The sequence below is a fragment of the Mirounga leonina genome, unplaced genomic scaffold (assembly GCF_011800145.1).
Source record: "Mirounga leonina isolate KUSES-001 unplaced genomic scaffold, KU_Mleo_1.0 Mir_170, whole genome shotgun sequence".
NCBI lineage: Eukaryota > Metazoa > Chordata > Mammalia > Carnivora > Phocidae > Mirounga > Mirounga leonina.
This window is the reverse complement of record NW_023270433.1, coordinates 35,144,973-35,166,942: the sequence shown is the minus strand read 5'-3', so window position 1 is coordinate 35,166,942 and position 21,970 is coordinate 35,144,973. Positions and strand designations below refer to the sequence as shown.

At 49.2% G+C, this 21,970-nt stretch overlaps 1 protein-coding gene across 4 annotated transcripts in view; it reads left to right on the top strand.

The window, feature by feature from the left end:
- The window catches only part of TMEM8B (transmembrane protein 8B), a 26,480-nt gene extending 4,510 nt beyond the window's left edge, over positions 1 to 21,970 (top strand). The window contains exons 2-13 of one of the 4 annotated variants that reach the window (XM_035016329.1): positions 742 to 931; positions 1,280 to 1,487; positions 7,505 to 7,638; positions 7,972 to 8,240; positions 8,850 to 9,175; positions 12,417 to 12,510; positions 12,697 to 12,820; positions 12,905 to 13,047; positions 13,282 to 13,460; positions 20,406 to 20,552; positions 20,685 to 20,801; positions 21,056 to 21,970. In XM_035016329.1, coding sequence (XP_034872220.1) covers positions 742 to 931; positions 1,280 to 1,487; positions 7,505 to 7,638; positions 7,972 to 8,240; positions 8,850 to 9,175; positions 12,417 to 12,510; positions 12,697 to 12,820; positions 12,905 to 13,047; positions 13,282 to 13,460; positions 20,406 to 20,552; positions 20,685 to 20,801; positions 21,056 to 21,421 — 2,297 coding nt within the window. In that variant the 3' untranslated portion in view covers positions 21,422 to 21,970. Of the gene's footprint in view, positions 1 to 741; positions 932 to 1,279; positions 1,488 to 7,504; positions 7,639 to 7,971; positions 8,241 to 8,849; positions 9,176 to 12,416; positions 12,517 to 12,696; positions 12,821 to 12,904; positions 13,048 to 13,281; positions 13,461 to 20,405; positions 20,553 to 20,684; positions 20,802 to 21,051 lie in introns of all 4 variants that reach the window. The other 3 variants (XM_035016331.1, XM_035016328.1, XM_035016330.1) reach the window with 3 other exon arrangements.

Sequence of the window (21,970 nt, the reverse complement as noted above, 5' to 3'; positions counted from 1 at the left end):
TTTGATCTTCTCCTGAGTCGCCAGCTGACTGCCTCACCGGGCCTCCCTCTGGGGAAACGCCCTCTGATTGCTCATTCTGAATCCTACAGGGCCTGATGACTCCCCTCCTCTCCTGGGAGTTCTCATGGTGGCCTACCAGCTCCTGTTCTTGCCTCTGCCACCCAAGCAGGCCCCTTGCATCCTCACCACACTTTCCCCTTCCCCCTCCCTGAGCCAGTATACAGACAGCTTTTGTGAAGCTTCTGAGGGTTTTTACTGCTCCTGGAACCACAGGGGAACAGAAAGGGGAAGAAAATAAACAAGGAAGTTACACATTCAGTGCTGACTCCCAAGCTCCACAGGTGGAGTTCTAGCCTGCTCAGTGGCCAAAGAGCCCATGTCCCCCACCCCCACCCCAGCACACGCCATTCACACCTCTGTTTTGTTAAGCTTGCTAAGAAGAGAACAATGACTCCTCAGTGAGGGACAGCTGTGGGGGCATATAAAGGGTCCTGGTTTGGGATGTAGATAGATCTAAGTTTGAATCCTCAGTTGGTCTAGGTTTGAGCCTCAGTTTCCTTATCTGTAAAAACAGGTCATTTTTCCCAAGGTCATTATAAGGAGTAAAGCAGATGGCTAGGGCAGCATGAGCCCCAGCTCTTGGCTCAGAGGAGAATATTTGTTGAGTTGGTGCTATTCCTGTTGCTTAACGAACGTGCCCTGTGTCCTACCCTGCTCCTTTCTCTCTTGCCTGCTCCCCAGGAGGCCTCTTCCTGACTGACTACTCCACCTGCTCACCCCGCAAGCTGAGTCCCTTCCGCTCCTTTGCCAGCACCGAGCTCTTCCACTTCCATGTTCCTGAGGACACATTCCTGGCTGTTTGGAACCTCATCATCTTCAAGGAGCAGGGGGGAACCTTTGGGGACCACTGCCCAGACCAAAGTGTGACTGTGTGAGTGTCCGAGTTAACATCCTGACCCCCACCTCCAACTCCAGAGCACTTTCCAAACTAAAGTGTGACTGTATGAGTATCTAAACTGACCCAACCCCTCACCTATGTCCAGATTGAAGTATGACTAAGTGAGGGACCTCTGGCTCCTGACTCCTGTTTGACTGTGTGAGAGCCTGAGCTGACTTACTCTTTATGCCCTGACTCCTGACCTGGAACCACTTTGCTGTATGTATCAGTATAGGGAATTCACTTGTGTTATTGGTGATGAGTGACAGTTCTTTCTTTTCCCCATTTCCCATCTCCCACCCCATTGCCTGTTGTCTTCCTCTCCTCATTCTGGTCCCCCAGGTATTTCCGGTCCGGGGCACCCCCTGTCATCAATCCCCTGCACACACACTTCCCAGGGGACACGGCTGTGCCTGGGGTTTTCTCACTGACCCTCAGCTGGACACTGCCCAACCGCACCTCAGGCATCTTTAACGTCAGCAGCCCCTTACCTGGGGACTGGTTCTTGGCTGCCCACCTTCCCCAGGCCCATGGCCACATCTCTGTCAAGGTGGGTTGATGCTGCCCAGGGTAGGAGGGGCCAAAGCTGCTTCTCCATGCCTGCAGAATCCCCCTCAGGCTACCTGGCATACCAGCCTTGTTCCAGGGTGGGCAGCAGCATAAGGGTGGCGAGGGTGGGGTGTAGCTAGAGGCTGGCAGGTGGGCCAGAGGTCATGATCTGTAGGAGGCAATTTGGGAGCCTGAGGAGGACATAGTGGGTGCAGGTAGCTGAAGGGAAAGTGCAGAGTCTGGAATCGGTCAGAGGCCCTGGCACTGTGGAGTAGTGTCCCTGTTAGAAGGTGTGAGGGTTATTCAAGGTGATCAGAAGCCGGCCACGGACTGGTCATATGCTGCTGCACAAACCCAAGACTGGTCTTGTTCTACATCTTGATTGGGGATAGCCCTGCAGACTCTCATAGGCTCCAGCCCAGTTGTTGGTCCATCTGGGAGAAAACATTCCTCTTCTATCATAATTTCAGCTCCCTACACCCTCTGGAAGACCATAGGAGAACACTTGGGGGCAGGGAAGCCCTTTCCTGTTAAAAGGAGGCCTTGGGCAGCTGGTGTCCATCCCAACTGTTGCTTCCTTTTCTCCAAATGTCAGCTCTGATTTCATAGAACAGAGGTTTTTAAAGTCTGAAGTGTAGGTTCAAAGGTCAGAATCCTTCTCCATTCTGATTTGGAGGGGAAAGAAATGCCACAAAGTTTTCCTGCCCCTCCCAGGTACAGGCCACATATCCTCCTTGTAGTGAGAGGATCTATAGGTTTCTTACTCTTGTCCATTGGCAGGAAGGGAGGGTATGATAAGCTGGCCCTTGGCAGAGTGGGATGGCCACATGTGTGGGGCCAGTGGTAAGGGTGAAGGACTGAGCATAAGCAGAGCAAGGATTTAAAGAACAGGATGCTGAGGAACACGAAAGCTAGTGGGACTTGGCCATTGAGAAATTTCCAGTTGGGAAGATTTGACTCAGCTGTATCTCTCCAGGCTGAGTTCCTTGAGGGCAGTGGCTCTTTGTCCACGCCAGACTCACCTCTCCTCCTCCTGCTATAGTGCAGTGCTCAGAGAAGGTGTTATGATGCTTTTGAACGAGTTGAGAATTATACAGGGACAGGTGCACTGGTCTGCTGTTGTCAGCGATGGGAACTATGGCTGAGAAAGCAACTTGAGGCCTCAGTGATAGGCCTATCTTTCCTGAGAGTGTTGTACCAGAGAATTTCCTGTCAAGGCCTGAGAGCCCTGTGGATGACAGCATGTTGGGAACTCACCTGGAAATGGCTCTGGGTTCTAGGTAGATCTTGACTCTCATCAGAACTAGGGGTTATTCTATTCCAAGGAATGCCTTAGGTCTTTGGTCAAATCCCAAAGAGCACATTCCTGATTGTAACTTCGATCCTTGATTCTCTTTGTGAGAACTGACAGGGAAAATCTTTCTGAAGCCCTGCTCTAGTTATCCAGAAACCTTTCTGGATGAGTAGGAGGAACTGGGGGCCTGGTGAGGAGAGGTCAGAACCAGCCTTGATGTAGCCATTTGCATCTAGATATAGCAAGTGGGGTCTGGGGACTTGGAACTGCAAGCTGGAGGGCTAACTGGCAGAACTCCTGAGGTATGGCGATATCAGAGACAAGGGGACACTGTTACACCTTGCCCATGAATGACAGCAGGCCTGAATACCATGAGAGATGTAGATCTTTAGTTAAGGCGTCTTCTAGAGGCTTGGGGGTGAGGGACGGGCAAGAAATCATCCTTGTGGTTTCTCTAAGAATTTGATTATCTTTTGGAATCTTATATGGGCCTCTAAGGATTCTTCTTCTCTGGTTAATTCCCTAGACTCCAGCCTGTGAATTAATTGTCCAGAGCATTCCTCCAGGGCTCCATCTTCTTGACTTACTTTCTCCTCATACTGCTGTCCTGACTTCCTGTGAGGCTTGGCCTCAGGTGGGGACTGAAGAGTCCCAACCATAAGAAGGCAGCACTGTTTCTACGGTCCTCCTCAGCTTTGGGGATGAGCTCAGACCTCCCTTTAGACCTTAGTCCTTGGGCACCTGCTTTGTCCCAGACCTTGGGTGTGAGGGACACAGATAAATAAGATGTATATTAGTGAGATACAGGAGATGTTTTAAGAGGACAAAGGAGAGATGGCTAACTCAGTCTGGTAATATGGGAGAGGTGGTTTTAGGAAACAGGAGGGGAGACCTGATGTTGAAAAAGCAAGGGAAGCCATTCCAGGTGGTGGGAGTAGCATGGGCTAAGGCGCAGAGGGGAGAACTGAAGCGGTTCAGTGTGGAGTGCTTGTTGGATTGGGTAAGGGAACTGGGCGGGTGAGCAGAGGCCAGATCACGAAGGACCTAGAAGTTTGAACTTTATCCTGAGAGTGATTGGGACCTTTAAGAGGTTGTAGAAGGGCAGTGACTTACCTGATCCATGCCGTTCTCCTGCGCTCTGGTCACACACGTCTGCAAGCTCCTGTGTCTGTGGCACTGGCTACTGTATTCCTAGCACCTGGCACAGAGCCTGGCACACAGCGGCGGCATGGCCAATTTTCATTGTTCTTCTGCTATCTTCTCAAATTCATAGGGTCCCAAACTGATCTCACTTCTCCTTTCCTTTTCCCCTTTTCCCTGTCAACCTCTTCTGTCTTGACCCATGCCCTCCATTGCCTTGCCCTCCCTGTCTTGGAGCATGTGTTCATTCTGTGGTGCCCAGTCTGCCCTGAGGGACTGACCTTTGGATTATAGGTAACATCTGGTACCACCTGGCTCATTAGGGGAAAGTTTTCCAAATTTCTGGAGCAGAGTTCTCCTCAAATGCTTCCTCTTTCCAGCTCCAAGATTTGAAAGTAAATGAAAGCAGGTAACGTAATGAAAAGAAGGATAAGGAAAGCAAAGAAGCAGATGGTAGGGAAGAAAGGATCTGACTGAATCCATCAACCAGACCAAGTATAGCTCTCTATCTCAACTTGAAGAGATTAAAATCTGCTAACAGTGCTCATTCTGCTCTTCCTCCTCCTTCTAAATTATTATATTTGTGTCTCGAATAGGTAATATATGCACGTGGTACAGCATTCGAAAGGTACAAAAGGCATACAGTGAAAAGTAAGTCTTCCTCTTCCCTTCACTCCTTCCAGTCCCTACTTCCTCTCTCCAGAGTTAAGTAGTAACTAGCTATTAACGAGTTCCTTCTTAAAACACTTTCTCCTTGTGGCCTTTATGACTTTATAGAACTGTCCTGATTTTCCTCCTACCCACCACTCTTTCTCTGTCTCCTTTCTTGGTGTCTCCTCTGCTTGGTGCATTTTGTGGGGCCCCAATGTTTGGTCCTGAGACAGTTCCTTTTATTCCTTTTTATTTCTCCATTCTCTTGCTAGGTGTCTCCAGTTTTAAATACCACCTATAAGTTATATTTTCCAAGTGTATTCCATGAGTCCTAATTTCTTTAAATCTCAGACTTTATATTTAATGGCTTGGTATCTCTGATTGGATGTCCAAGAAATGTCTCAAACTTAGCATGTACAAATCAAAGCAGAGCCCAAAGTGAAAATCTCACTGATTCTCATTTTACTTCTCCCAGCCCAAGCCTCTTCTCTCTCGTCTTCTTCTCAGTCAGTGGCACTGCCATTCTCCATTTGCTTAAGCCCCCAATTTAGGTGTCATACTTGATTCTTCTTTTCCCTTTATTTCTCTATAGCTAGTCCGTAAAGAAAAAGTCTTGTTGATTCTACTTCTAAAGTATGCTCTGAATGCATCTGCTTCTCTCTTTCCATTCTGAGCAAACCTTCCCTGAGCTTTCTCCAGGGCCACCGCACTAGCCTCCCAGTCATCTCTCTGCTTGCACTCTTGTCCCCTGCAGGCTGTCCAGCACTCTTCTGTGTTGATTGGTGCTGACTGACTTTGGGCCAGGGGCTGTCCTGGGTATTGGGATATTCCTACAGGGAAGGGCAAGCGTCTTTGGGCATCTTAGTCCATAAGCCCTATCCAGAGTCTGGCACTGGCCACCCTGCTGAGGCCTTCCACAGGAAACTCAGCCTTGCTGAGGACAGTCTGGGGTTCAGTCAAAGGCCTTCCTCCCTAGCTCCTTTCAGACTAGTTCCCACTCTACTTCTCACTTTGGCCCTCCTGGTTTCTCAAGTGTCCTTGCTTTGACCCCATTCCTTACGTGACTGCTGATGTTGGCTCAGTTTGGACTCTCTCACTTGGCTTATGCCTTGGCAGCTCCTGAAGACCTGGCTTCTGGTGCCCTTTCTCTGGCCCTATCAAGGGTGAAGGCTGCTGCATCTCTGCACCTTCCCTGCTCTCCACTGATTGAATGCTTCCCTCCGCAGTAAGGGATGTGCGCATTATACAGTTTAAGGAAGGAGCACATTTTAACCATTGAGGTCATGTCCATTGATCCTTCAGTTAAGCCAACAACAAGAAAGATGTAGAGCAAAGTGTTTCTTCCCCCTGGATTGTCCATCCAGCAAGGAAATGGGCCACCTCCTGCATGTGAGCCCCCACCTTTGGGGCTCGCTTACTGCAAGGTTATTGTGGTGGTGACTGCTCCCGTAGGAAGTGGGGTTGATGAGATGACTTGTGGTAGTACTTCTGGTCCTTAGGGTTTGACACCAAAAATGAAGGACATCTGCTTTGGGTATCAGAGATGGAGGTCTTCGAGCAACTAGGTAGGTTGAAGAGCTCTCTGAAAGGACCCTCTTTTTGTCACCCACTCTTTAACTGAACAGATATTTTCTTAGTGCCTAGTATTTGCCAGGTAGTGTGCTGGGCATTGGGGATGCAGTGGTGCAAAAGGCACAGAAGAATTCCAGGCAGAGGGTAGTGAGGTCTTTGGCCTGGCCTCATCAAGGCCTCCCTGCTTCCAGCCTTGGGGTGCTTTGCTGGAAGTCAGTGCCTTGGCTGGCTCGTCCACGGTATGGAACCCAGAGGGATGTCAGAGCCTGGAACTTCTGTCAGAATGAGGTTTAGAGGTTTGTCTCGGTCAGAAAAACCACATAAGTAAACAGTGGCCTTCAGTTTCTTGGGCCAGCATAAGGCCATTTGTCCAGAAGAACTGAGAAGCCTCATCAGGAGCCCTGTCCTCCTCTGACCTGCTGGGATCAGAGGGCTTAGGTAGCTGCAGATGCTGCAGAGGAGGGGCCAGAAGGGACTGTGCCCACAGAGGAGTGAGGAGGCTGTGCGTGCCAGGGCGGTGCTAACTCAGTCGACAAGGGTCAGGGATCTCACCCAGAAGAGCAGCTTAGATGTGGCTGTCGTGTCCAGTAATGGAAGAAACCCAGCTTGATTCAGAAGGAGCAGATGTATCTGTGGGTCCCCTGAGACAGAGCAGTGGGAGGGGAGACAGAAAACAGGCTCTGGCTTCATAAACATCAGAGCTGCCCACAGCTGTGTTGATTCGTTTATTCATTCATTTATTCAGCCGATGTTCATCTGTGAGGCATGATTAGGCTTCATGTCTTGGGGAGCAAAAATAAAATAAGACAAGTTCCTGTTTTCAAGTTGCCTACAGTCTGGAGATTGCCTAGAAGGTAGAGTGGCCCTTCCCCGGGGGGTGTTAATGCAGAGGCTGGACAAACACTTGGGAGGGCCGAGTAGGGAATAAAGGAAATGAAAGATTCAGATTAGGAAGGCTGGGTTTGTTTGGACTAGAGGCCTCAGGGAGCTTTCTAACCCCAAAAGAGAGCCAGTGTTCTAAGTTCTTGAGGGCTTGGAGGGGAAATGGGGTGTTTTGAAATTACCTCGAGGGGCTGTCTGGGAGTGTCCAGGGGGAGGGGTTAGAGTGGAGGAGGTGCAGGCCTGATTGCCTGGGGGGCGTGGCTTCGAGTCCCCAGACGTCAGCCAGTGCGGAGGATCGGAGTAGATCCTATGCACCCAGAAAGACAGAAGTGGAGACCAGGCAGGAGGGACCCGGAGCTTAGAGAGACCTCAGTCCTAGCCCTGGGAGCTTTGTCCCCCACCCTTTGGCAGATTCTGTTTGCCTTGCTTTAGTAGCGCCCTTGCTGTCTCTCCTCCCACCACTCCTGCTTTTGTCTCAGGGTCTCCAGGATGAGTGTCAGTACCTCCTTCAACCACAGCTGATTGTCCGGCGTTTGCTGGACGTTGCTGTGCTGGTGCCTGGCCGTCCCTCAGAGCAAACCCTCTCGGCCCACAATCGCTCAGCCCTGTACAAGTAAGTCGAATACTCCCCCAAACCTGACCCTTTCCCTCTTCCTTCCTTGGCTTCAAACAGGGAACAGGGTTCTTTTGGCTTCTCAGCCTGTCTACCTGTTCCTACTTTTCCACTGGCCAACCTGGGCTACGGGGCCACCCAGAGCCCCCAGGGGGGGGGTTGGACCCCTGCCTCCCTCTCCCCCGGCACAGAGGGGAGGAAGCAAAAAGGCCTCCTGTTCTCCTGTTTCCCCTGTCCCTCCATGCCGCCTTCTTCCTGAGTGTTTGCCTCAGTCTGGTGTCCCTCTCAACCTCTCGCCTGTCCTTTCTTACCCCCAACCTCCCCTCTGCCCAGGGTCTTTGTGCCCAGCTTTACTTACAGGGTTTCAGCACAGCTGGCGTGTGTGGGGAGCCGTGGGGCATCAGCCTGCCCCCTGACGTTGCGCCTGCGCCCCAAGGCCCCACCCCTGCACAACTCAAGCTCTTTGTCCTGTGGAGGTGCCTCGGTGTGCCAGCTGGAGCTGGCACTGCCCCCCTGGGGGCACTGGGTCTACGTGCGTGTGGAGATCCCATCCCGGGGTCCTGGCAGGACCATCCGCTTCCAGCTCTGTGTGCGGTTGCAAGGTCAGAAGCCCCACATCTGCCTTGGCCACTCAGCCTGTGCCGACATCTGTGGCTGGGAAGAGGCAGCCAGGTGGTTGTGTTCAGCTGACCCTCTGCCATGGCCCTATAATCTCCCTAACCCCCCAGGCTCCTTCACACTCCCCAAAGCCCTTCCACTTGAAGCTTCGATTCAGTGGAAGGCCTTTAGATAATTTTTTGCATTTGACTGGGGCTAACTAAGGGACCTCATTACTGTCCTTGATTTAATCTCGTTCAGTTTCCTGGGGGTAGGCAGGGGCATCTAAAACCTCTGGGACACTGTCCTTGCCAAAGCCCATGCAGATCAGTGAGAGAGCCCATCATCTGTTTCTACAGTGTCTTCACTGTCCTTGGGGAGGGAGAGATGACCTTGATTCCCTCCACATGACATTCCGTTGGTTGTGACCACTAGGAACCCCCTGGGCCCTATCTTGTGACCCTGGATGCCCCATACTTCCAAAGGACATTTGATTCTAGTTCTCATCCCTCCCTACTCTTTGCTAATTCCTGTCTGGCTCAGGTCTGGTTTGTGGTGGGGCTGCAGGGCTTGTGAGGGCGGCAGTCCCCAGCACTGATTTCCTCTGCCCACAGAGTGCCCACAGCCCAGCCTGTCCCGTGTCCTCGTCCCTGGAGCTGCCATGAACATGCCCCAGTCACTGGGCAACCAGCCACTGTCCCCAGAGCCGCCATCCCTGGGGGCTTCTGCGGAGGGGCCTGGGGCCACATCCCCACCAGAGCACTGCTGGCCAGTGCGCCCGACACTGCGCAATGAGCTGGACACCTTCTCTGTCCACTTCTACATCTTCTTTGGCCCCAGCGTGGCCCTGCCCCCTGAGCGCCCCGCAGTGTTTGCCCTGAGGCTGCTGCCAGTGCTGGACAGTGGAGGCGTCCTCAGCCTGGAGCTCCAGCTCAATGTGGTACTCTTGGTGGAAAATGGGGAGGCGGTGGGGGGGGTTGCCCTGGAGGGGAGCTTGAAGGAGAAGATGTCAGGGTTGCTTTGGGCCCGCTTTATGATTAGGGACAATGTCTCAGCCCAAGTCTGATCAATAAAGATACAGACATTCCCCTGAGTGTTGACTCTACTACAGATAGGGCTAGGTCAGCCAGGGCGACTCACAGTGGGCTAAGTTATCCCAGTTTTATAGGCTAACCTTCTACTTCCCAAGGGCTTCTGTGGCAGGTGTTCACTTTTCTTGCATATCTTCTGTGATGGGGAGTTCACCACCTCTTGAGGCCATGCGGTCCATATTTAGACAGCTCTGATTGCTAAAGGAAGTCGTGACATTCCATGAAAATCTGCCTCCAGGATTTCTACCCACCAATCTTTGTTTTGCCCCAGAAGCTATATCCAGTAAATCTATCCTTGTCCTTTTTTTTCTTTTCTTTTTTTAAATTAATAGACTTGATTTTTTCAGAGCAGTTTTAAGCTTACAGAAAAATTGGGCAGAAAGTACAGGGAGTTCCCATATCCCCCCTCTTTTTTTTTTTTTTAAAGATTTTATTTATTTATTTGACAGAGAGAGATACAGTAAGAGAGGGAACACAAGCAGGGGGAGTTGGAGAAGGAGAAGCAGGCTTCCCGCGGAGCAGAGAGCCCGATGCGGGCCTCGATCCCAGGACCCTGGGATCATGACCTGAGCCGAAGGCAGATGCTTAACAACTGAGCCACCCAGGCACCCTCCATATCCCCCCTCTTTCCCTGCACAGTTTCCCCTATTATTTTACATCTTCTGTGTGGTACAGTTGTTACATTCCTATCCTGTTAAGTAGTCCTTCAGATGCCCCTCATCTCCCCAAAGCTGAACAACCTCAGCATCTTAGACCTCTCCTCATCCTCTGCTGTCTCCTCTGGTCCTAGTGTCTCTGAGATAAGTGATCCAAGGGGGTCTGACCAGCGTGGCAGGTGGTGTTTGTGCAGCCTGAGGTCAGGTTCCCTCTTTGAGCTGCCACATCACACTGGGGGATCACCTGGGGTTGTGGTGAACTAAGATTTCGGAGTCTTTTCCTTTTTTCTTTTTCTTTTTTTCAAACCAGTTGTGTACATTTACTTTTTTATTATAAGAGTAATAGGATCACATGTAAAAACTTTGGAAAATTGAAGAAGACCTAAAACTGTGTGTCTTCTCAGTCCTTTTTCACATTAACTTCTATGTTTATCTACTCGTCACTAAGGGACACACACATTTTTGTGCCCTGAGCTGGTTCATGTGAACTCCTGCCAATTCCCACCTCATATTTTTGCGGTGAACTTTTTAACTTCAGTGAAAGAATTCATGTCCATCTTTGAGGCATTGCCTAGTACTAGTTTGGGTCTTGGGTCTTCCCTGCTTTATGTAATTCACACTTGAAAAGCCAGCCTTCTGTACCTCTTAGTTATTATTTTCAGCATTAAATAAGACTGGGCTTAGGGCAGAGCCCTGTGTCAGGCCATTAGTGACTGTCTTAAATTGACATTGATCCAATAATTTATGTACTATTCCCCAGCTCTGGGGAGCAGGCACCATTTCCCTACCAGCCAACCTGAGACCTGGTCTGTGGCTAGATGTGGTCTTTTGTAGGACATGGCTCAGAACTTTTTAGTCCTCCTGCTGGTCAGGACAGATCAGATTCTTAAGCCCAAAGACATTCCTTATTTTCATACTTAAATTCTCTGTGACTCTTCTTGCCTTTGGGCCGTGACAGTGAAGTCTTGATTTGACCTTGAAACTATAGAGCCTGTTTCAGAGACCAGTAAGACCCATACTTGTTCTTCCTCAGTATCTTGAGAGTAGAGGCCCAACCTCCCTGCAGCCTCTCACCCTGTCCCTTTGTGCATTCATCTGCATATATTACACCCATGTGCATTCATCTGCATATATTACACCCATCTGCATGCCATGACACTTGTTACACACCTCAAACAGCCTATTATATTTATTCTGAAAGATATATTGGCTCATCTACTCTGACTTTTCCCTCCGAGTATTTTGATTTTTCCCCTTGGAATCAAGAACTGAACATTTGGATCAGAGAACTGCATACCTAGAGGACATTTCTCCCCCTTTGGCTTCCAACTAGAATGACTTTTATGGTATAATACTTGGGTATATTACCCTGGCTTGCATTGAGGGAAGTTATAAACTAGTTGTATGAAATTCACTCTTGTGGTTGAGGACAGGATGCATGACAGAACACAGTGCTTCTTTGATGAGAATTTTCCTGAGAACCACCGGTTTGGATGCTGTGCTTCTCTTGAGACTCTAATTAAATTTTATCTTATGGACTCGTAAGATAAAATCTGGTAACTCATTATGTTTCCTTTTTTTGCTTTGGTTGCTTGGAAGTTAGCATCAAATATATGGCTCACATCTAAGGACAGACTTTATTTTTTTATCTTGATTTTTAAATTTCCCTCATGCATTTATTTTATCCTATTATATGCATTTAATAAGCTACCTCAAATCCTTTTTGAATGAGGTGAGCTTATGGCATTCTGTTACTTTTATTCTTGTAGACACTCCTTACATTTACTCCTGTGGATATCTGGTTTCTTTAAATCCCAGACAGGTGATACACTAACCCCCCAGGTGTTCTATTACCGCTGTTCAGTACCTAGGATCATTTTACCTGGGGAAGAGTACATTTCTTTACACTCCTCCTGCCTTCAGACCCAAGTGAAGATGATTGAAAACCTTACAGTTTCCTTTGTTCACAACTAGTTTCTACATCCAGCAACAGCCCCCCTCTCACTGCCCCCTCAGTAAGCTAGATGGGACTGAAACAGGGTGTTCTCTCTTGTCTGGACAGAGTTTAAACAATTCTGCTCAATGACAATGTTCAGAACTGGGCCTTGCCTTCTCATCAGTCTTTGAAAGATCTCTGCTGTGGAGGATCTGGTGTTCTCCAGTTTTTCTGTTCTAAGAATAGGGGTGAGAGAGGGAGAAAAGAGAGAAGGACAGAGAAAGAGAAAGAGAAAGGCAGGCTTTGGTGTGGAGGAATGGGATGTCCTGTGAGCTCCCGGAGGGAGGAGGAATGGGATTCCTGCAGGAATGGGATGTCCAGTGAGCTCCCGGAGGGGTTTCTGGAGAGGTGTTAACAGGTGTAGGAGTCTGGGGGCGGTGGGGGTGGTGGTAGGGTCTGGAGGGTGTGACCTCTTCGTTTTCATACCTGCCCTCGCAGAGCTCCCTGCTCCAGGAGAATGTGACGGTGTTTGGATGCCTGACTCACGAGGTGCCCTTGAGCCTGGGGGATGCAGCGGTGACCTGTTCTAAAGGTGGGGGTGAGGAATGGGGGAAGCAGAGGAGGCTTTAACTCTGGGGCTGGGGCCAGTGGGGGATGGTATGGAGGAAGGATGGGCTAGGGAAATGTGGTCAGGTGGGTGAAGGCTCTTTAGGTCTTGACCCCACACTGACTCCTCCTCCCTCTCGCTGATACCCCCTCTTCTCCCTTCTCCCCTAAGAGTCCCTGGCTGGCTTCCTCCTGTCCGTCAGTGCCACTTCCAGAGTGGCCAGGCTGCGAATCCCTTTCCCACAGACTGGGACCTGGTTCCTGACCCTGCGCTCCCTGTGCGGGGTGGGGCCTCGGTGAGCGGGGCGGGGCCGGGCGGGGCCGGGCTGGGGAAGGAGCGGCTTGGGACCCCGCTGACGGCCCGGTGTGTGTGCGCGCAGGTACGTGCGGTGCCGGAACGCGACGGCCGAGGTGCGGCTGCGCACTTTCCTCTCCCCCTGCGTGGACGACTGCGGGCCCTACGGCCAGTGCAAGCTGCTGCGCACGCACAACTACCTGTACGCGGCCTGCGAGTGCAAGGCCGGTGAGCGGGCTGGGCTGGTGAGGGAGCCGTGGGCGGGCTTCCTGGGTTGGAGCGGCGGCCTGGACGGGCGGAGGCACCTTGAATTGAGGGTGGGTTTGGAGAGAATGGGAGGGCGGAGACCACCCTTCCCTGGCAATGTCTAGGGCCTGGCGAGAGGCCGCCAGCAGGAGTGACGAACCTGTGGCTGCCTTGGGCCCTCTTCCACCTTCCACCTTGTGCCCTCCCCACTCGCAGGGTGGAGGGGCTGGGGCTGCACCGACAGTGCCGATGCGCTCACCTATGGATTCCAGCTGCTGTCTACGCTACTGCTCTGCCTGAGCAACCTCATGTTTTTGCCACCCGTGGTCCTGGCCATTCGGAGCCGATATGTGCTGGAAGCTGCTGTCTACACCTTCACCATGTTCTTCTCCACGGTATGCGGTGCATCTGTGTCTTCACCGAGTCCTTATGGTGGTGGGTGAGGGTCTGCATTCCACCGTGTTTTCCACGGGTTTGGGGATGTCTACGCCTTCATTACATGAGGATGTCTCCCTCCTCACAATGTCTTCTACAGCAGGGTCACGGCACGCCTAGAATATGGTAATTTTTGTAAGGCACATCAGGCTAAATGAACAGGGCTGTTTGTAACTTAAGATAACCAACAGCCGCTTGAAATAGTGTGTGGTCTCCGGCTGTCTCACACACTGAGGGCCACGGGGACCTTTACCTCAATATACTGGCTGTCCTACAGTATGGAGTGGTGTCTACAACTTCCCCTTTTCTCCTCCTTATGGTGACAAGAGATCTGTACTTTCTCCTATGTCTCTGTATGGAGTCTCCACTTTCATCTCTCATGATGTGAGGGCTAGCTATACTGTGCCCATGTTCTTCATTGTACTGGGCATTTCTGTATCTTTAGCTTCTTCTTTCTTATGGTATGAAAAGGTGTCTCCCCATTCAGTCACCATGGCCTCCTTGATTTCTTATGGGGACTTTTGGAAGACAGAGAGGATCTCTGTAACTGGGTAATTTATAGAACATTCTGGCTCTTGGGATCCTAAGACATTTTATGGACTCAACTATGTCCTGAGACAACATGGGAAGTGGCAGTGTGATATAAAATTCCAGCTCAAAGGAACATATTTTAATGAAGCTTAATATAGTTTTAAATTCTTCCCTTCCCATTACAGAATGTCCACAGTCCCTTCTCTGTATTTTCCCACTCCTCCATAATCAGAAAAGTTCATATTAACCAGCAAGCTTCATAAATAGTATAAGGAAAAGGTAGAGGAGTGAGTCTGCTAATGTGACTTAACCCCCGTGTAGAGTCTCCCCTTGAGATGCTGCATCTAGGGATCTTTTCAGCTCATCTCTGGGCTCTTGGCATCTCATGATATACAGTGCCTGCCTATGAGCCCTGAAAAAATCTTAGATGGGCTCAGACTTTCTTCATGTCTTGGCAACAAGAATATCACAAAAACCAATATGTGCTTCCCTTTTGTTCAGCATTAATGGATCAGACATATGTCCAAATTACAAAAATCCTACTTATCATTTAGCAGAAAGTGGAGGGGGATGAATGCTCTGAAACTGAGGGGCATGTTGTCAGGTCCTCCAGGATGTTCATGCACAGGTGAGGAAGAGGAGGCTAGAACCATGCTGTGTAGAGAGATCTTCTCTTTAGCTGGGTGAGAAGAGCACACTCTAATTTTGCTTGGCTGCCCCCTTTTTTAGACCTGCTTTGACAGTGCTTCATTCTATTTTTATAGCAGACACTGTTTCTCTCTCTCTCCTTTTTTTTTTTTTAACTGCCAGATGCCCTTTATACTGTGGCTCACCAAATCCTCTAGCAACAGCTGCTCCACCAGCCTACTCTTGGCTGCATGCAGATCTAATAGGAGTCACAATCAGTAACAGTACCTAAGTGTATCAGGAGCCTGGAACATGTGGGGAGAGTATGTTCGTTCTCCTGCACTTTGCATAAGCATCCTGGACATTGGCTCTAGAGTGTTTAGTACCAGATGACTCCTTATATTCTGGATACAACGGCAAACCGTCCTTGAAAGAAAAGACCTTTTCCCCAGTTGGAACACCAGAGGAGCGGGCTACAGTGGCTGACGTCACATACAGAGCTTCCACTTTCTTAACGAGGATAATAAGCAGAGCGCCTGGCTGGCTTAGTCAGTAGAGCATGCGACTCTTAATCTTGGGCTTGTGAGTTCAAGCCCCATGTTGGGTGTGGAGCTAACTTTTTTTTTTTTTAAAGATTTTATTTATTTATTTGAGAGAGAGAATGAGATAGAGAGCATGAGAGGGGGGAGGGTCAGAGAGAGAGGCAGACTCCCTGCTGAGCAGGGAGCCCGATGTGGGACTCGATCCCAGAACTCCAGGATCATGACCTGAGCTGAAGGCAGTCGCTTAACCAACTGAGCCACCCAGGCGCCCGGGTGTGGAGCTAACTTAAGAAAAAGAATAGGATAATCAAAAGATCAAGGAAAAGATGCTGGCTCTGCGATATTGCCTGAAGTCTTGCTCTAACTGCTCTTCTTTTTCCACATGGGCCAAAATGTAGAGCTACTTTCCTGGGCAGGTTCCCCATTGCTCTTCCTTTCTGATTCTTTACTTAGTTTAGACTTCCTTCATTCCTCAACAGTCTCCATTTAAGGACCCACTGGTCATACTGCAGGTAACAGTACCAGGGTGTAGATGACAGTCTTCTTCCCTGTCTTCAAAGCCAGGACAGTCTACAGCTGGAGTGGTGCATCGATTCCTATCCAGGGCATGGGAGCAGGCAGTAGGTTTGTTCTTCAAGAGTTTAGAGTGTAAATATGTAAAATATTTAAAATGCAAAATATGTTGCATAATATGTAACAGGGCCTTTCTCACTGATTGCTGACATCCTGGCTACAAGCACACCTTGCAAGTAATTCTTAGTGGCCCCTGGCAATATCCCATGACTGTTTCCAAGAGGAAATGGAGGCAGATAATAAGGAAATAGCCATAAATTCCATTATATCCTGAGTGCAAATATTCCAGCCACTGCGTAGATTGAATGTATTTGCATTTCTAGTTTTACATTCTGTAGTGCCTGGATACTCCATTTTGAAGCATTAGATGAACTATATAGTTATGTTATAAAAATATGAAATCTCACAGAAAACAATTTAGGTTAATTTTTTAAAAATTACCTCATAAATGTCCAAAGCTGAGGGAGGTGTCAAATTAGATTAAAATTATATTAACAGAAGCTAGTTTGTAGTCTAAATTTGTTTTTTTAAATTTCCCAATCTTTGTGTTATTTCTATCACTTCTTTTTATTTCTGTTGACAAAAGGAATACCAATGTAAAAATCAGCCCATAATTTTCAGTGGATCGATAATGTTGCAAGTTTCTGTCTTTGCTTCTGCATGGAGGAAAGTTTATTAGTGTAGGGATGTTCTCTCATGAGCATACATGGCATAAAGTATGAGATGACTAAAGCTTACTTTAGCTTTGGTAAGCTTACTCTTCTATATATTTGGCACACACTGCACCAAACATATAGGAGAGTATTACAGACTTACAGAGTAGAGTCTCCCAGGTGACACCATAACTGAGCCTTCAGTAGGCCATTCCAGTGTTTCCTTCCGCTGGTTGCTCCTAGGTGTTGGGCAGTGTGTTTACACCAGTGAATTCTGGTGGTGAGTGATTTGCTTTACTTTGTTTACTGTCAGTTGTATCTCCTGGTTAAAGGTGGTAATGAGTGGGGTGCCGGGGCAATGGAGAGTGGATTCTGCTCCATGAATAATAAAGCAGGAGGAAGCACTGCAGGTAGAAGGGACAAATATATACCCAGAATATATGATGATAAGATGCTGTCTTCTCCAGGTTGAGAAGTTTCAGTGAAGTCAGCTGACACAGGGTGTTGGTTGGTTTCCCTAGTGGATTGAGCCCCATGAAGGAGTCAGTGGTGGACTTCACCAGTGATGTTTTTAGACATTCAGCAACGACCATAGCCACATCAGGATTGGTGAAAGGTCCATCATCTTGTTCACCTCACACTGCAATTTTAACTTAACTCTACTCCTGTAGGTTTTCTACAACCTTAAAAATCTCTCTGACCTTTTAGTATGCCTCGACAATAATCAGTCATAGAATACTAGTGCAGTGATTTCTCCCCAAACCTCTCTATTCCAGGGACAATCTCTCCATTATCCCCTGCTCTTTTTTCATTGCAGAGAAATTCCTAGGAGGACAATCAGCCTTCAATTAATTATTCCCTTATATGTGTCTTTGATATTAGGTGATTTAGCTTTGCTTTTTTTCTGATATAGATCTTCTCTTACCTGAGATTGAAGGATTTATTACAAGTCCCTCTTCCAGAAATGTTTGGACATTTCCTTTTATATACTTGAAAGTCAGGCAGATGGAGCAAGCTTGGTGAAGGCTGAAATGTAAAATTAATGTTTTAAAATAAAATCCAAGGGGCGCCTGGGTGGCTCAGTCGTTAAGTGTCTGCCTTCGGCTCAGGTCATGATCCCAGGGTCCTGGGATCGAGCCCCACATCAGGCTCCCTGCTCGGCGGGAAGCCTGCTTCTCCCTCTCCCGCTCCCCCTGCTTGTGTTCCTGCTCTCGCTATCTCTCTCTCTCTGTCAAATAAATAAATAAAATCTTTAAACAAAATAAAATCCAAATCAGAAAATAGTAATGGGTACTTTAGTAGCTATAGTACTTATATCTGATTTTAGACGTAGAGGATAGTCAATATCCAATAGCTAAAATAGCAAAAGACCAAAATATTGATTTGCCTAGAAACTAAATTAACTCCCATCAATTGATCAGCACATACAAGAGAAAGAAAGAATTGAAAAAAATCAATCTTTTAGGTGTGTTCAGATACTAATTCTAATGCAGATGTGAACTCCCATGAAAAGTCTCTCAGTTTCCCAGTAAGAGCTTACTTTCTCAATTTAATAATATGTAAGAGGGAGCCATGGTTGCTAAACTTGCAAGCCCTTTCAGAAGCTTGGAGTACTCAAAACCTGATCATTCCAAAGCAGTCTCTTCCTGAAGGGACAGCATTCTTTACCTCCAAAGTGAAGGGAAAGACAGAGGATAGGTACACAAGCTTAAGACTTTAAAATTTGAAGGACTCAAACCCAAGGTTTCCCAATGCCAATTAATATCCCTAAGTTTTCTTTTTCTAAACTCCTAGCTTCTCCCTGTTCTTATGTTATTCGCCTTTTCCAAAGTTACAAATTTTGCAATTTGAATGACTGGATAAACTCTTCAACAGGTTCAAAAGAAACTTAGCAATTTCTTTCTCATCCTTTGTCTCTAGAGACTGAACTTTCGAGTCTGCTTTCCCACTTTGTTGTTGGCAGCTCAGCTCCTGGACTGGATTCTGCTAGTTTTCACGACAGACTTGCTTCAGTTTCCCACCTGCTTTTTTCTAAGGGGGATGCTGTTTGATTAAGGTTGGGGTGTCATGATTTGTGATTTGAGTTCAGGATAGAATGCTCCTTTTCCCTGAACTCATCTTCCTGACCTCACCTCTACCTTCTCATTCTCAGCAGTAATACATCCAAACAGACCAGGTTCTCCCATTTCCATTCTTCCCCAAAGTTACAGAGACCCTTGCTGCCAGACGTGAATGACCTGTGATATTGCTCAGCTACCTCTTTCCTTCGCTGTGGGCTAGATCTCCCTGCCCTCCACCCACAGTTAAGGATACGCCTCTGGAGCGCCGGGCTGCCTGTCTCACTGAGGTCTGTAAGGCCATCTCTCTTCTGGACTCAGAGCCCTTGTGACTTAGGGTTGCTTTTCAATAGAATGATGAAGAAATTGACCTGGGCTGAAATAGTACCTAAAGGCTCCCTTCAGTCAAGCATCAAGCCACTTCCAACGCCATGTTTGGGTGGTACAACACGTAGCCTTCCTGCCCCGGTTTCAGTTCAGTCTGATGAACTTCAGTCCAACCGTGGCAACTCCAGCAGCTTGTTCCTGCTATCAAGAGATGCCCTCAGCAGCCATGGCTCTCTAAGGACCAGGTGTAACACGCAGGGGACAGAGATAAAGCAGATTGAGTCACAGGATCTTAAGAAACTTTTTTGATCCTGTAAAATCTGCTGGTATGTCTCAAGGTCAGCTCCAATGAGTAGATTTTCACCAAGTTTATATAGGTCAAAAACCTTTTCTCTCCCATTATAGCATTTTAATTTTCTTTTTTTCATCACTATAACAGTCTGTTCTTCCTGACATGGAGCAGGGGCAATATCAGGTGATGGGGGGAGTGAGCATGCCACTGTGATGTTTGTTCTTGGTCTGGAGTTGTTTGTCCTCATAGGTCTTACCCAGTATCTTGTCTTGGGGTGGGCTCATAGGGATACATGATCCTGTCATCTTCACACCAAAGATAGTCTTAAAACCATACATGTTCTTAGTGTTTGCCATCAATAAAAAAATCACATAAATTCTACACAGCAGTTCAGAGAAAGGTGACAGCAAATGTTCTAAGGTAAAAAGAACTCAGGTCATTTTTGGGTAGCCCCTTTTACAAGTAAGGGAACACAGGATGCTCGAGCCATGATAGCATTGTCCAGAGAGGCACAGGAGTTGAGACCACAGACCAAGGGGGGCTGACTGCAGACCTTGGTTCCTTAATTGGGGTGCCCACTATAGTCTCATCCAATCCCACCTGTGTCCCCTGTGCCTCCTTTGTAGCTCTTCTTTACCGTCTTTCCCACAGTGGAGGATAGGTGGGCATTCTCCCTTCCCTAGTTTCTTCTCCATGCTGTAAAGTGACATGCTCTTCTCCATGGCCCAGAGACTGCCTTTTTTCTTACTTCCCTCCCCCCCCACGCCTCCACCCATGACATTGGGTGGGAGGGGATGAAGAGGGCCAGTTAGTGTAAGGCCTGAAGATGAATCCTAACTTAGAGTCTGAGCTATCAGGGGAGACTGGGATATGCAGGGGAGGCTTAGGGTCTGGGTTGGCCAAAAGAGCAGCGTCTAGCCCCATAGCTTGGGCCAGGGATGGGCATTATAGGTGGGACCCATGGTGAGCATGAGAAGTAGGGGAAGATTGGCCTCAGTTTGATGGACCTGGAATCCCCATTGGCCTGGTGCTCTCCATAGTACATTCCATAAGCAGGAAAATCAGGAAGGTAAGGGCAGGGTCAGGGCTGGCAGATACGTAGGGCTTGTGAGGCAGACCAGGCTTCCCTACCACATTCTTCTCAGGAGCAGGGAGTCAGGCATGTCCCAGTTATGCTCAGCCTGTGACCTCTGACCTCTGCTTTTCTGACAGCAGGCACACCACCCTCGTGACCTCTCTCTCCTGTTTCATGGACTGGACTGTTGACCCAAGTTCTCTCAATGCCTGTCATTTCTTCCTCCAGTTTTACCATGCCTGTGACCAGCCAGGCATTGTGGTTTTCTGCATCATGGACTACGATGTGCTGCAGTTCTGTGATTTCCTGGGCTCCTTAATGTCCGTGTGGGTCACTGTCATTGCCATGGCTCGTTTACAGCCTGTGGTCAAGCAGGTCAGTCCAGAGTGGGCCCTGGGGGACAACTGTAGGCAAAGTCTACTTGAAATTCACTCCCACCTCTCCCTGGGGGCATTGCCAAGTGCTTCCCGCCCACCTGGCCCAGACCCTGGAGTCCTCTTTCTCCAGGTGCTGTATTTGCTGGGGGCTATGCTGCTGTCAATGGCTCTACAGCTTGACCGGCATGGACTCTGGAACCTGCTCGGACCCAGTCTCTTCGCCCTGGGGATCTTGGCCACAGCCTGGGTAAGGTTGGGAGGGCTTCGGGAGGGGGGCGTCCCGACAGGACTTGGGTGCAGGGCCCTAAGGATCTGGTCCCCAGTTTAAGATGGGCTTGGACCCTGTCATCATCACTGTGCTGTTCGTGGTGCCCACTCCAGACTTGGCAGGTGCCTTCAGGTCACGACCAGGGCTCCAGGGAAGCCTGAGAATAACCAGTTCTGGCTTGGGTTCCAAGGCCTTGTATTCCTGAGTCCCACTTCTCTGCTTCCCCCAGACAGTACGCAGCGTCCGCCGCCGGCACTGCTACCCACCCACGTGGCGCCGCTGGCTTTTCTACCTGTGTCCTGGCAGCCTTATTGCAGGCAGTGCTGTCCTACTCTATGCTTTTGTGGAGACCCGAGACAACTACTTCTACATTCACAGCATTTGGCATATGCTCATCGCTGGCAGTGTGGGCTTCTTGCTGCCCCCACGTGCCAAGACTGACCACCGGGTCCCATCTGGAGCCCGGGCCCGGGGCTGCGGTTACCAGCTGTGCATCAATGAGCAGGAGGAGCTGGGCCTTGTGGGCCCAGGGGGGGCCACTGTCAGCAGCATCTGTTCCAGCTGAGAGGGGCTTTGGGCCTGGCCCTTGGGGAACATGAACCCTTCCTAGGGGCAGAGAGCCCTTCCTGGGAGTGTGGAACCCTCCCTGGATAAGAGACAGGTTGTATTTTTGAGGACATGGTGTCTTTCTTAAGGACGTGGAGCTCTTCTAGGGACCTGGCGCACTTCCTGAAGGCCTGGAGTCTTCTGCATCCATGGAGTCCTTCTTAAGGACTGGAGCCTGTGTAGGCCCCTAGAGCCCCTCAGGACCAAGGTGTCCCTCCTAGGGGTGTGGAGTCCTTCCCAGGGATGTGGAGTCCCCCTAAGGACATGGATTCCTTCCCAGGGAGACAAAGCCCTCTCAGGACGTGGCATCATTCTCGAGGAAATGGAGTCCATCTTGGGGAAACTGAGTCTCCAGATCTTCCCAGCATCCCAGCAACTCTGGCCTCAGGCTTTCTTCCCAAGGCAGCATCTGGGCCGTGCCGTGCCATGCTGTGCTGTGCTGGGAGGGGGATTGGAGGACAGCTGGGGCTGGGGCTGGGGTCACTGGTATCCTGAGTTGATGCAGGCGGAGTCTGGTGTGTCTCCAATGAAGTATTTGCTGG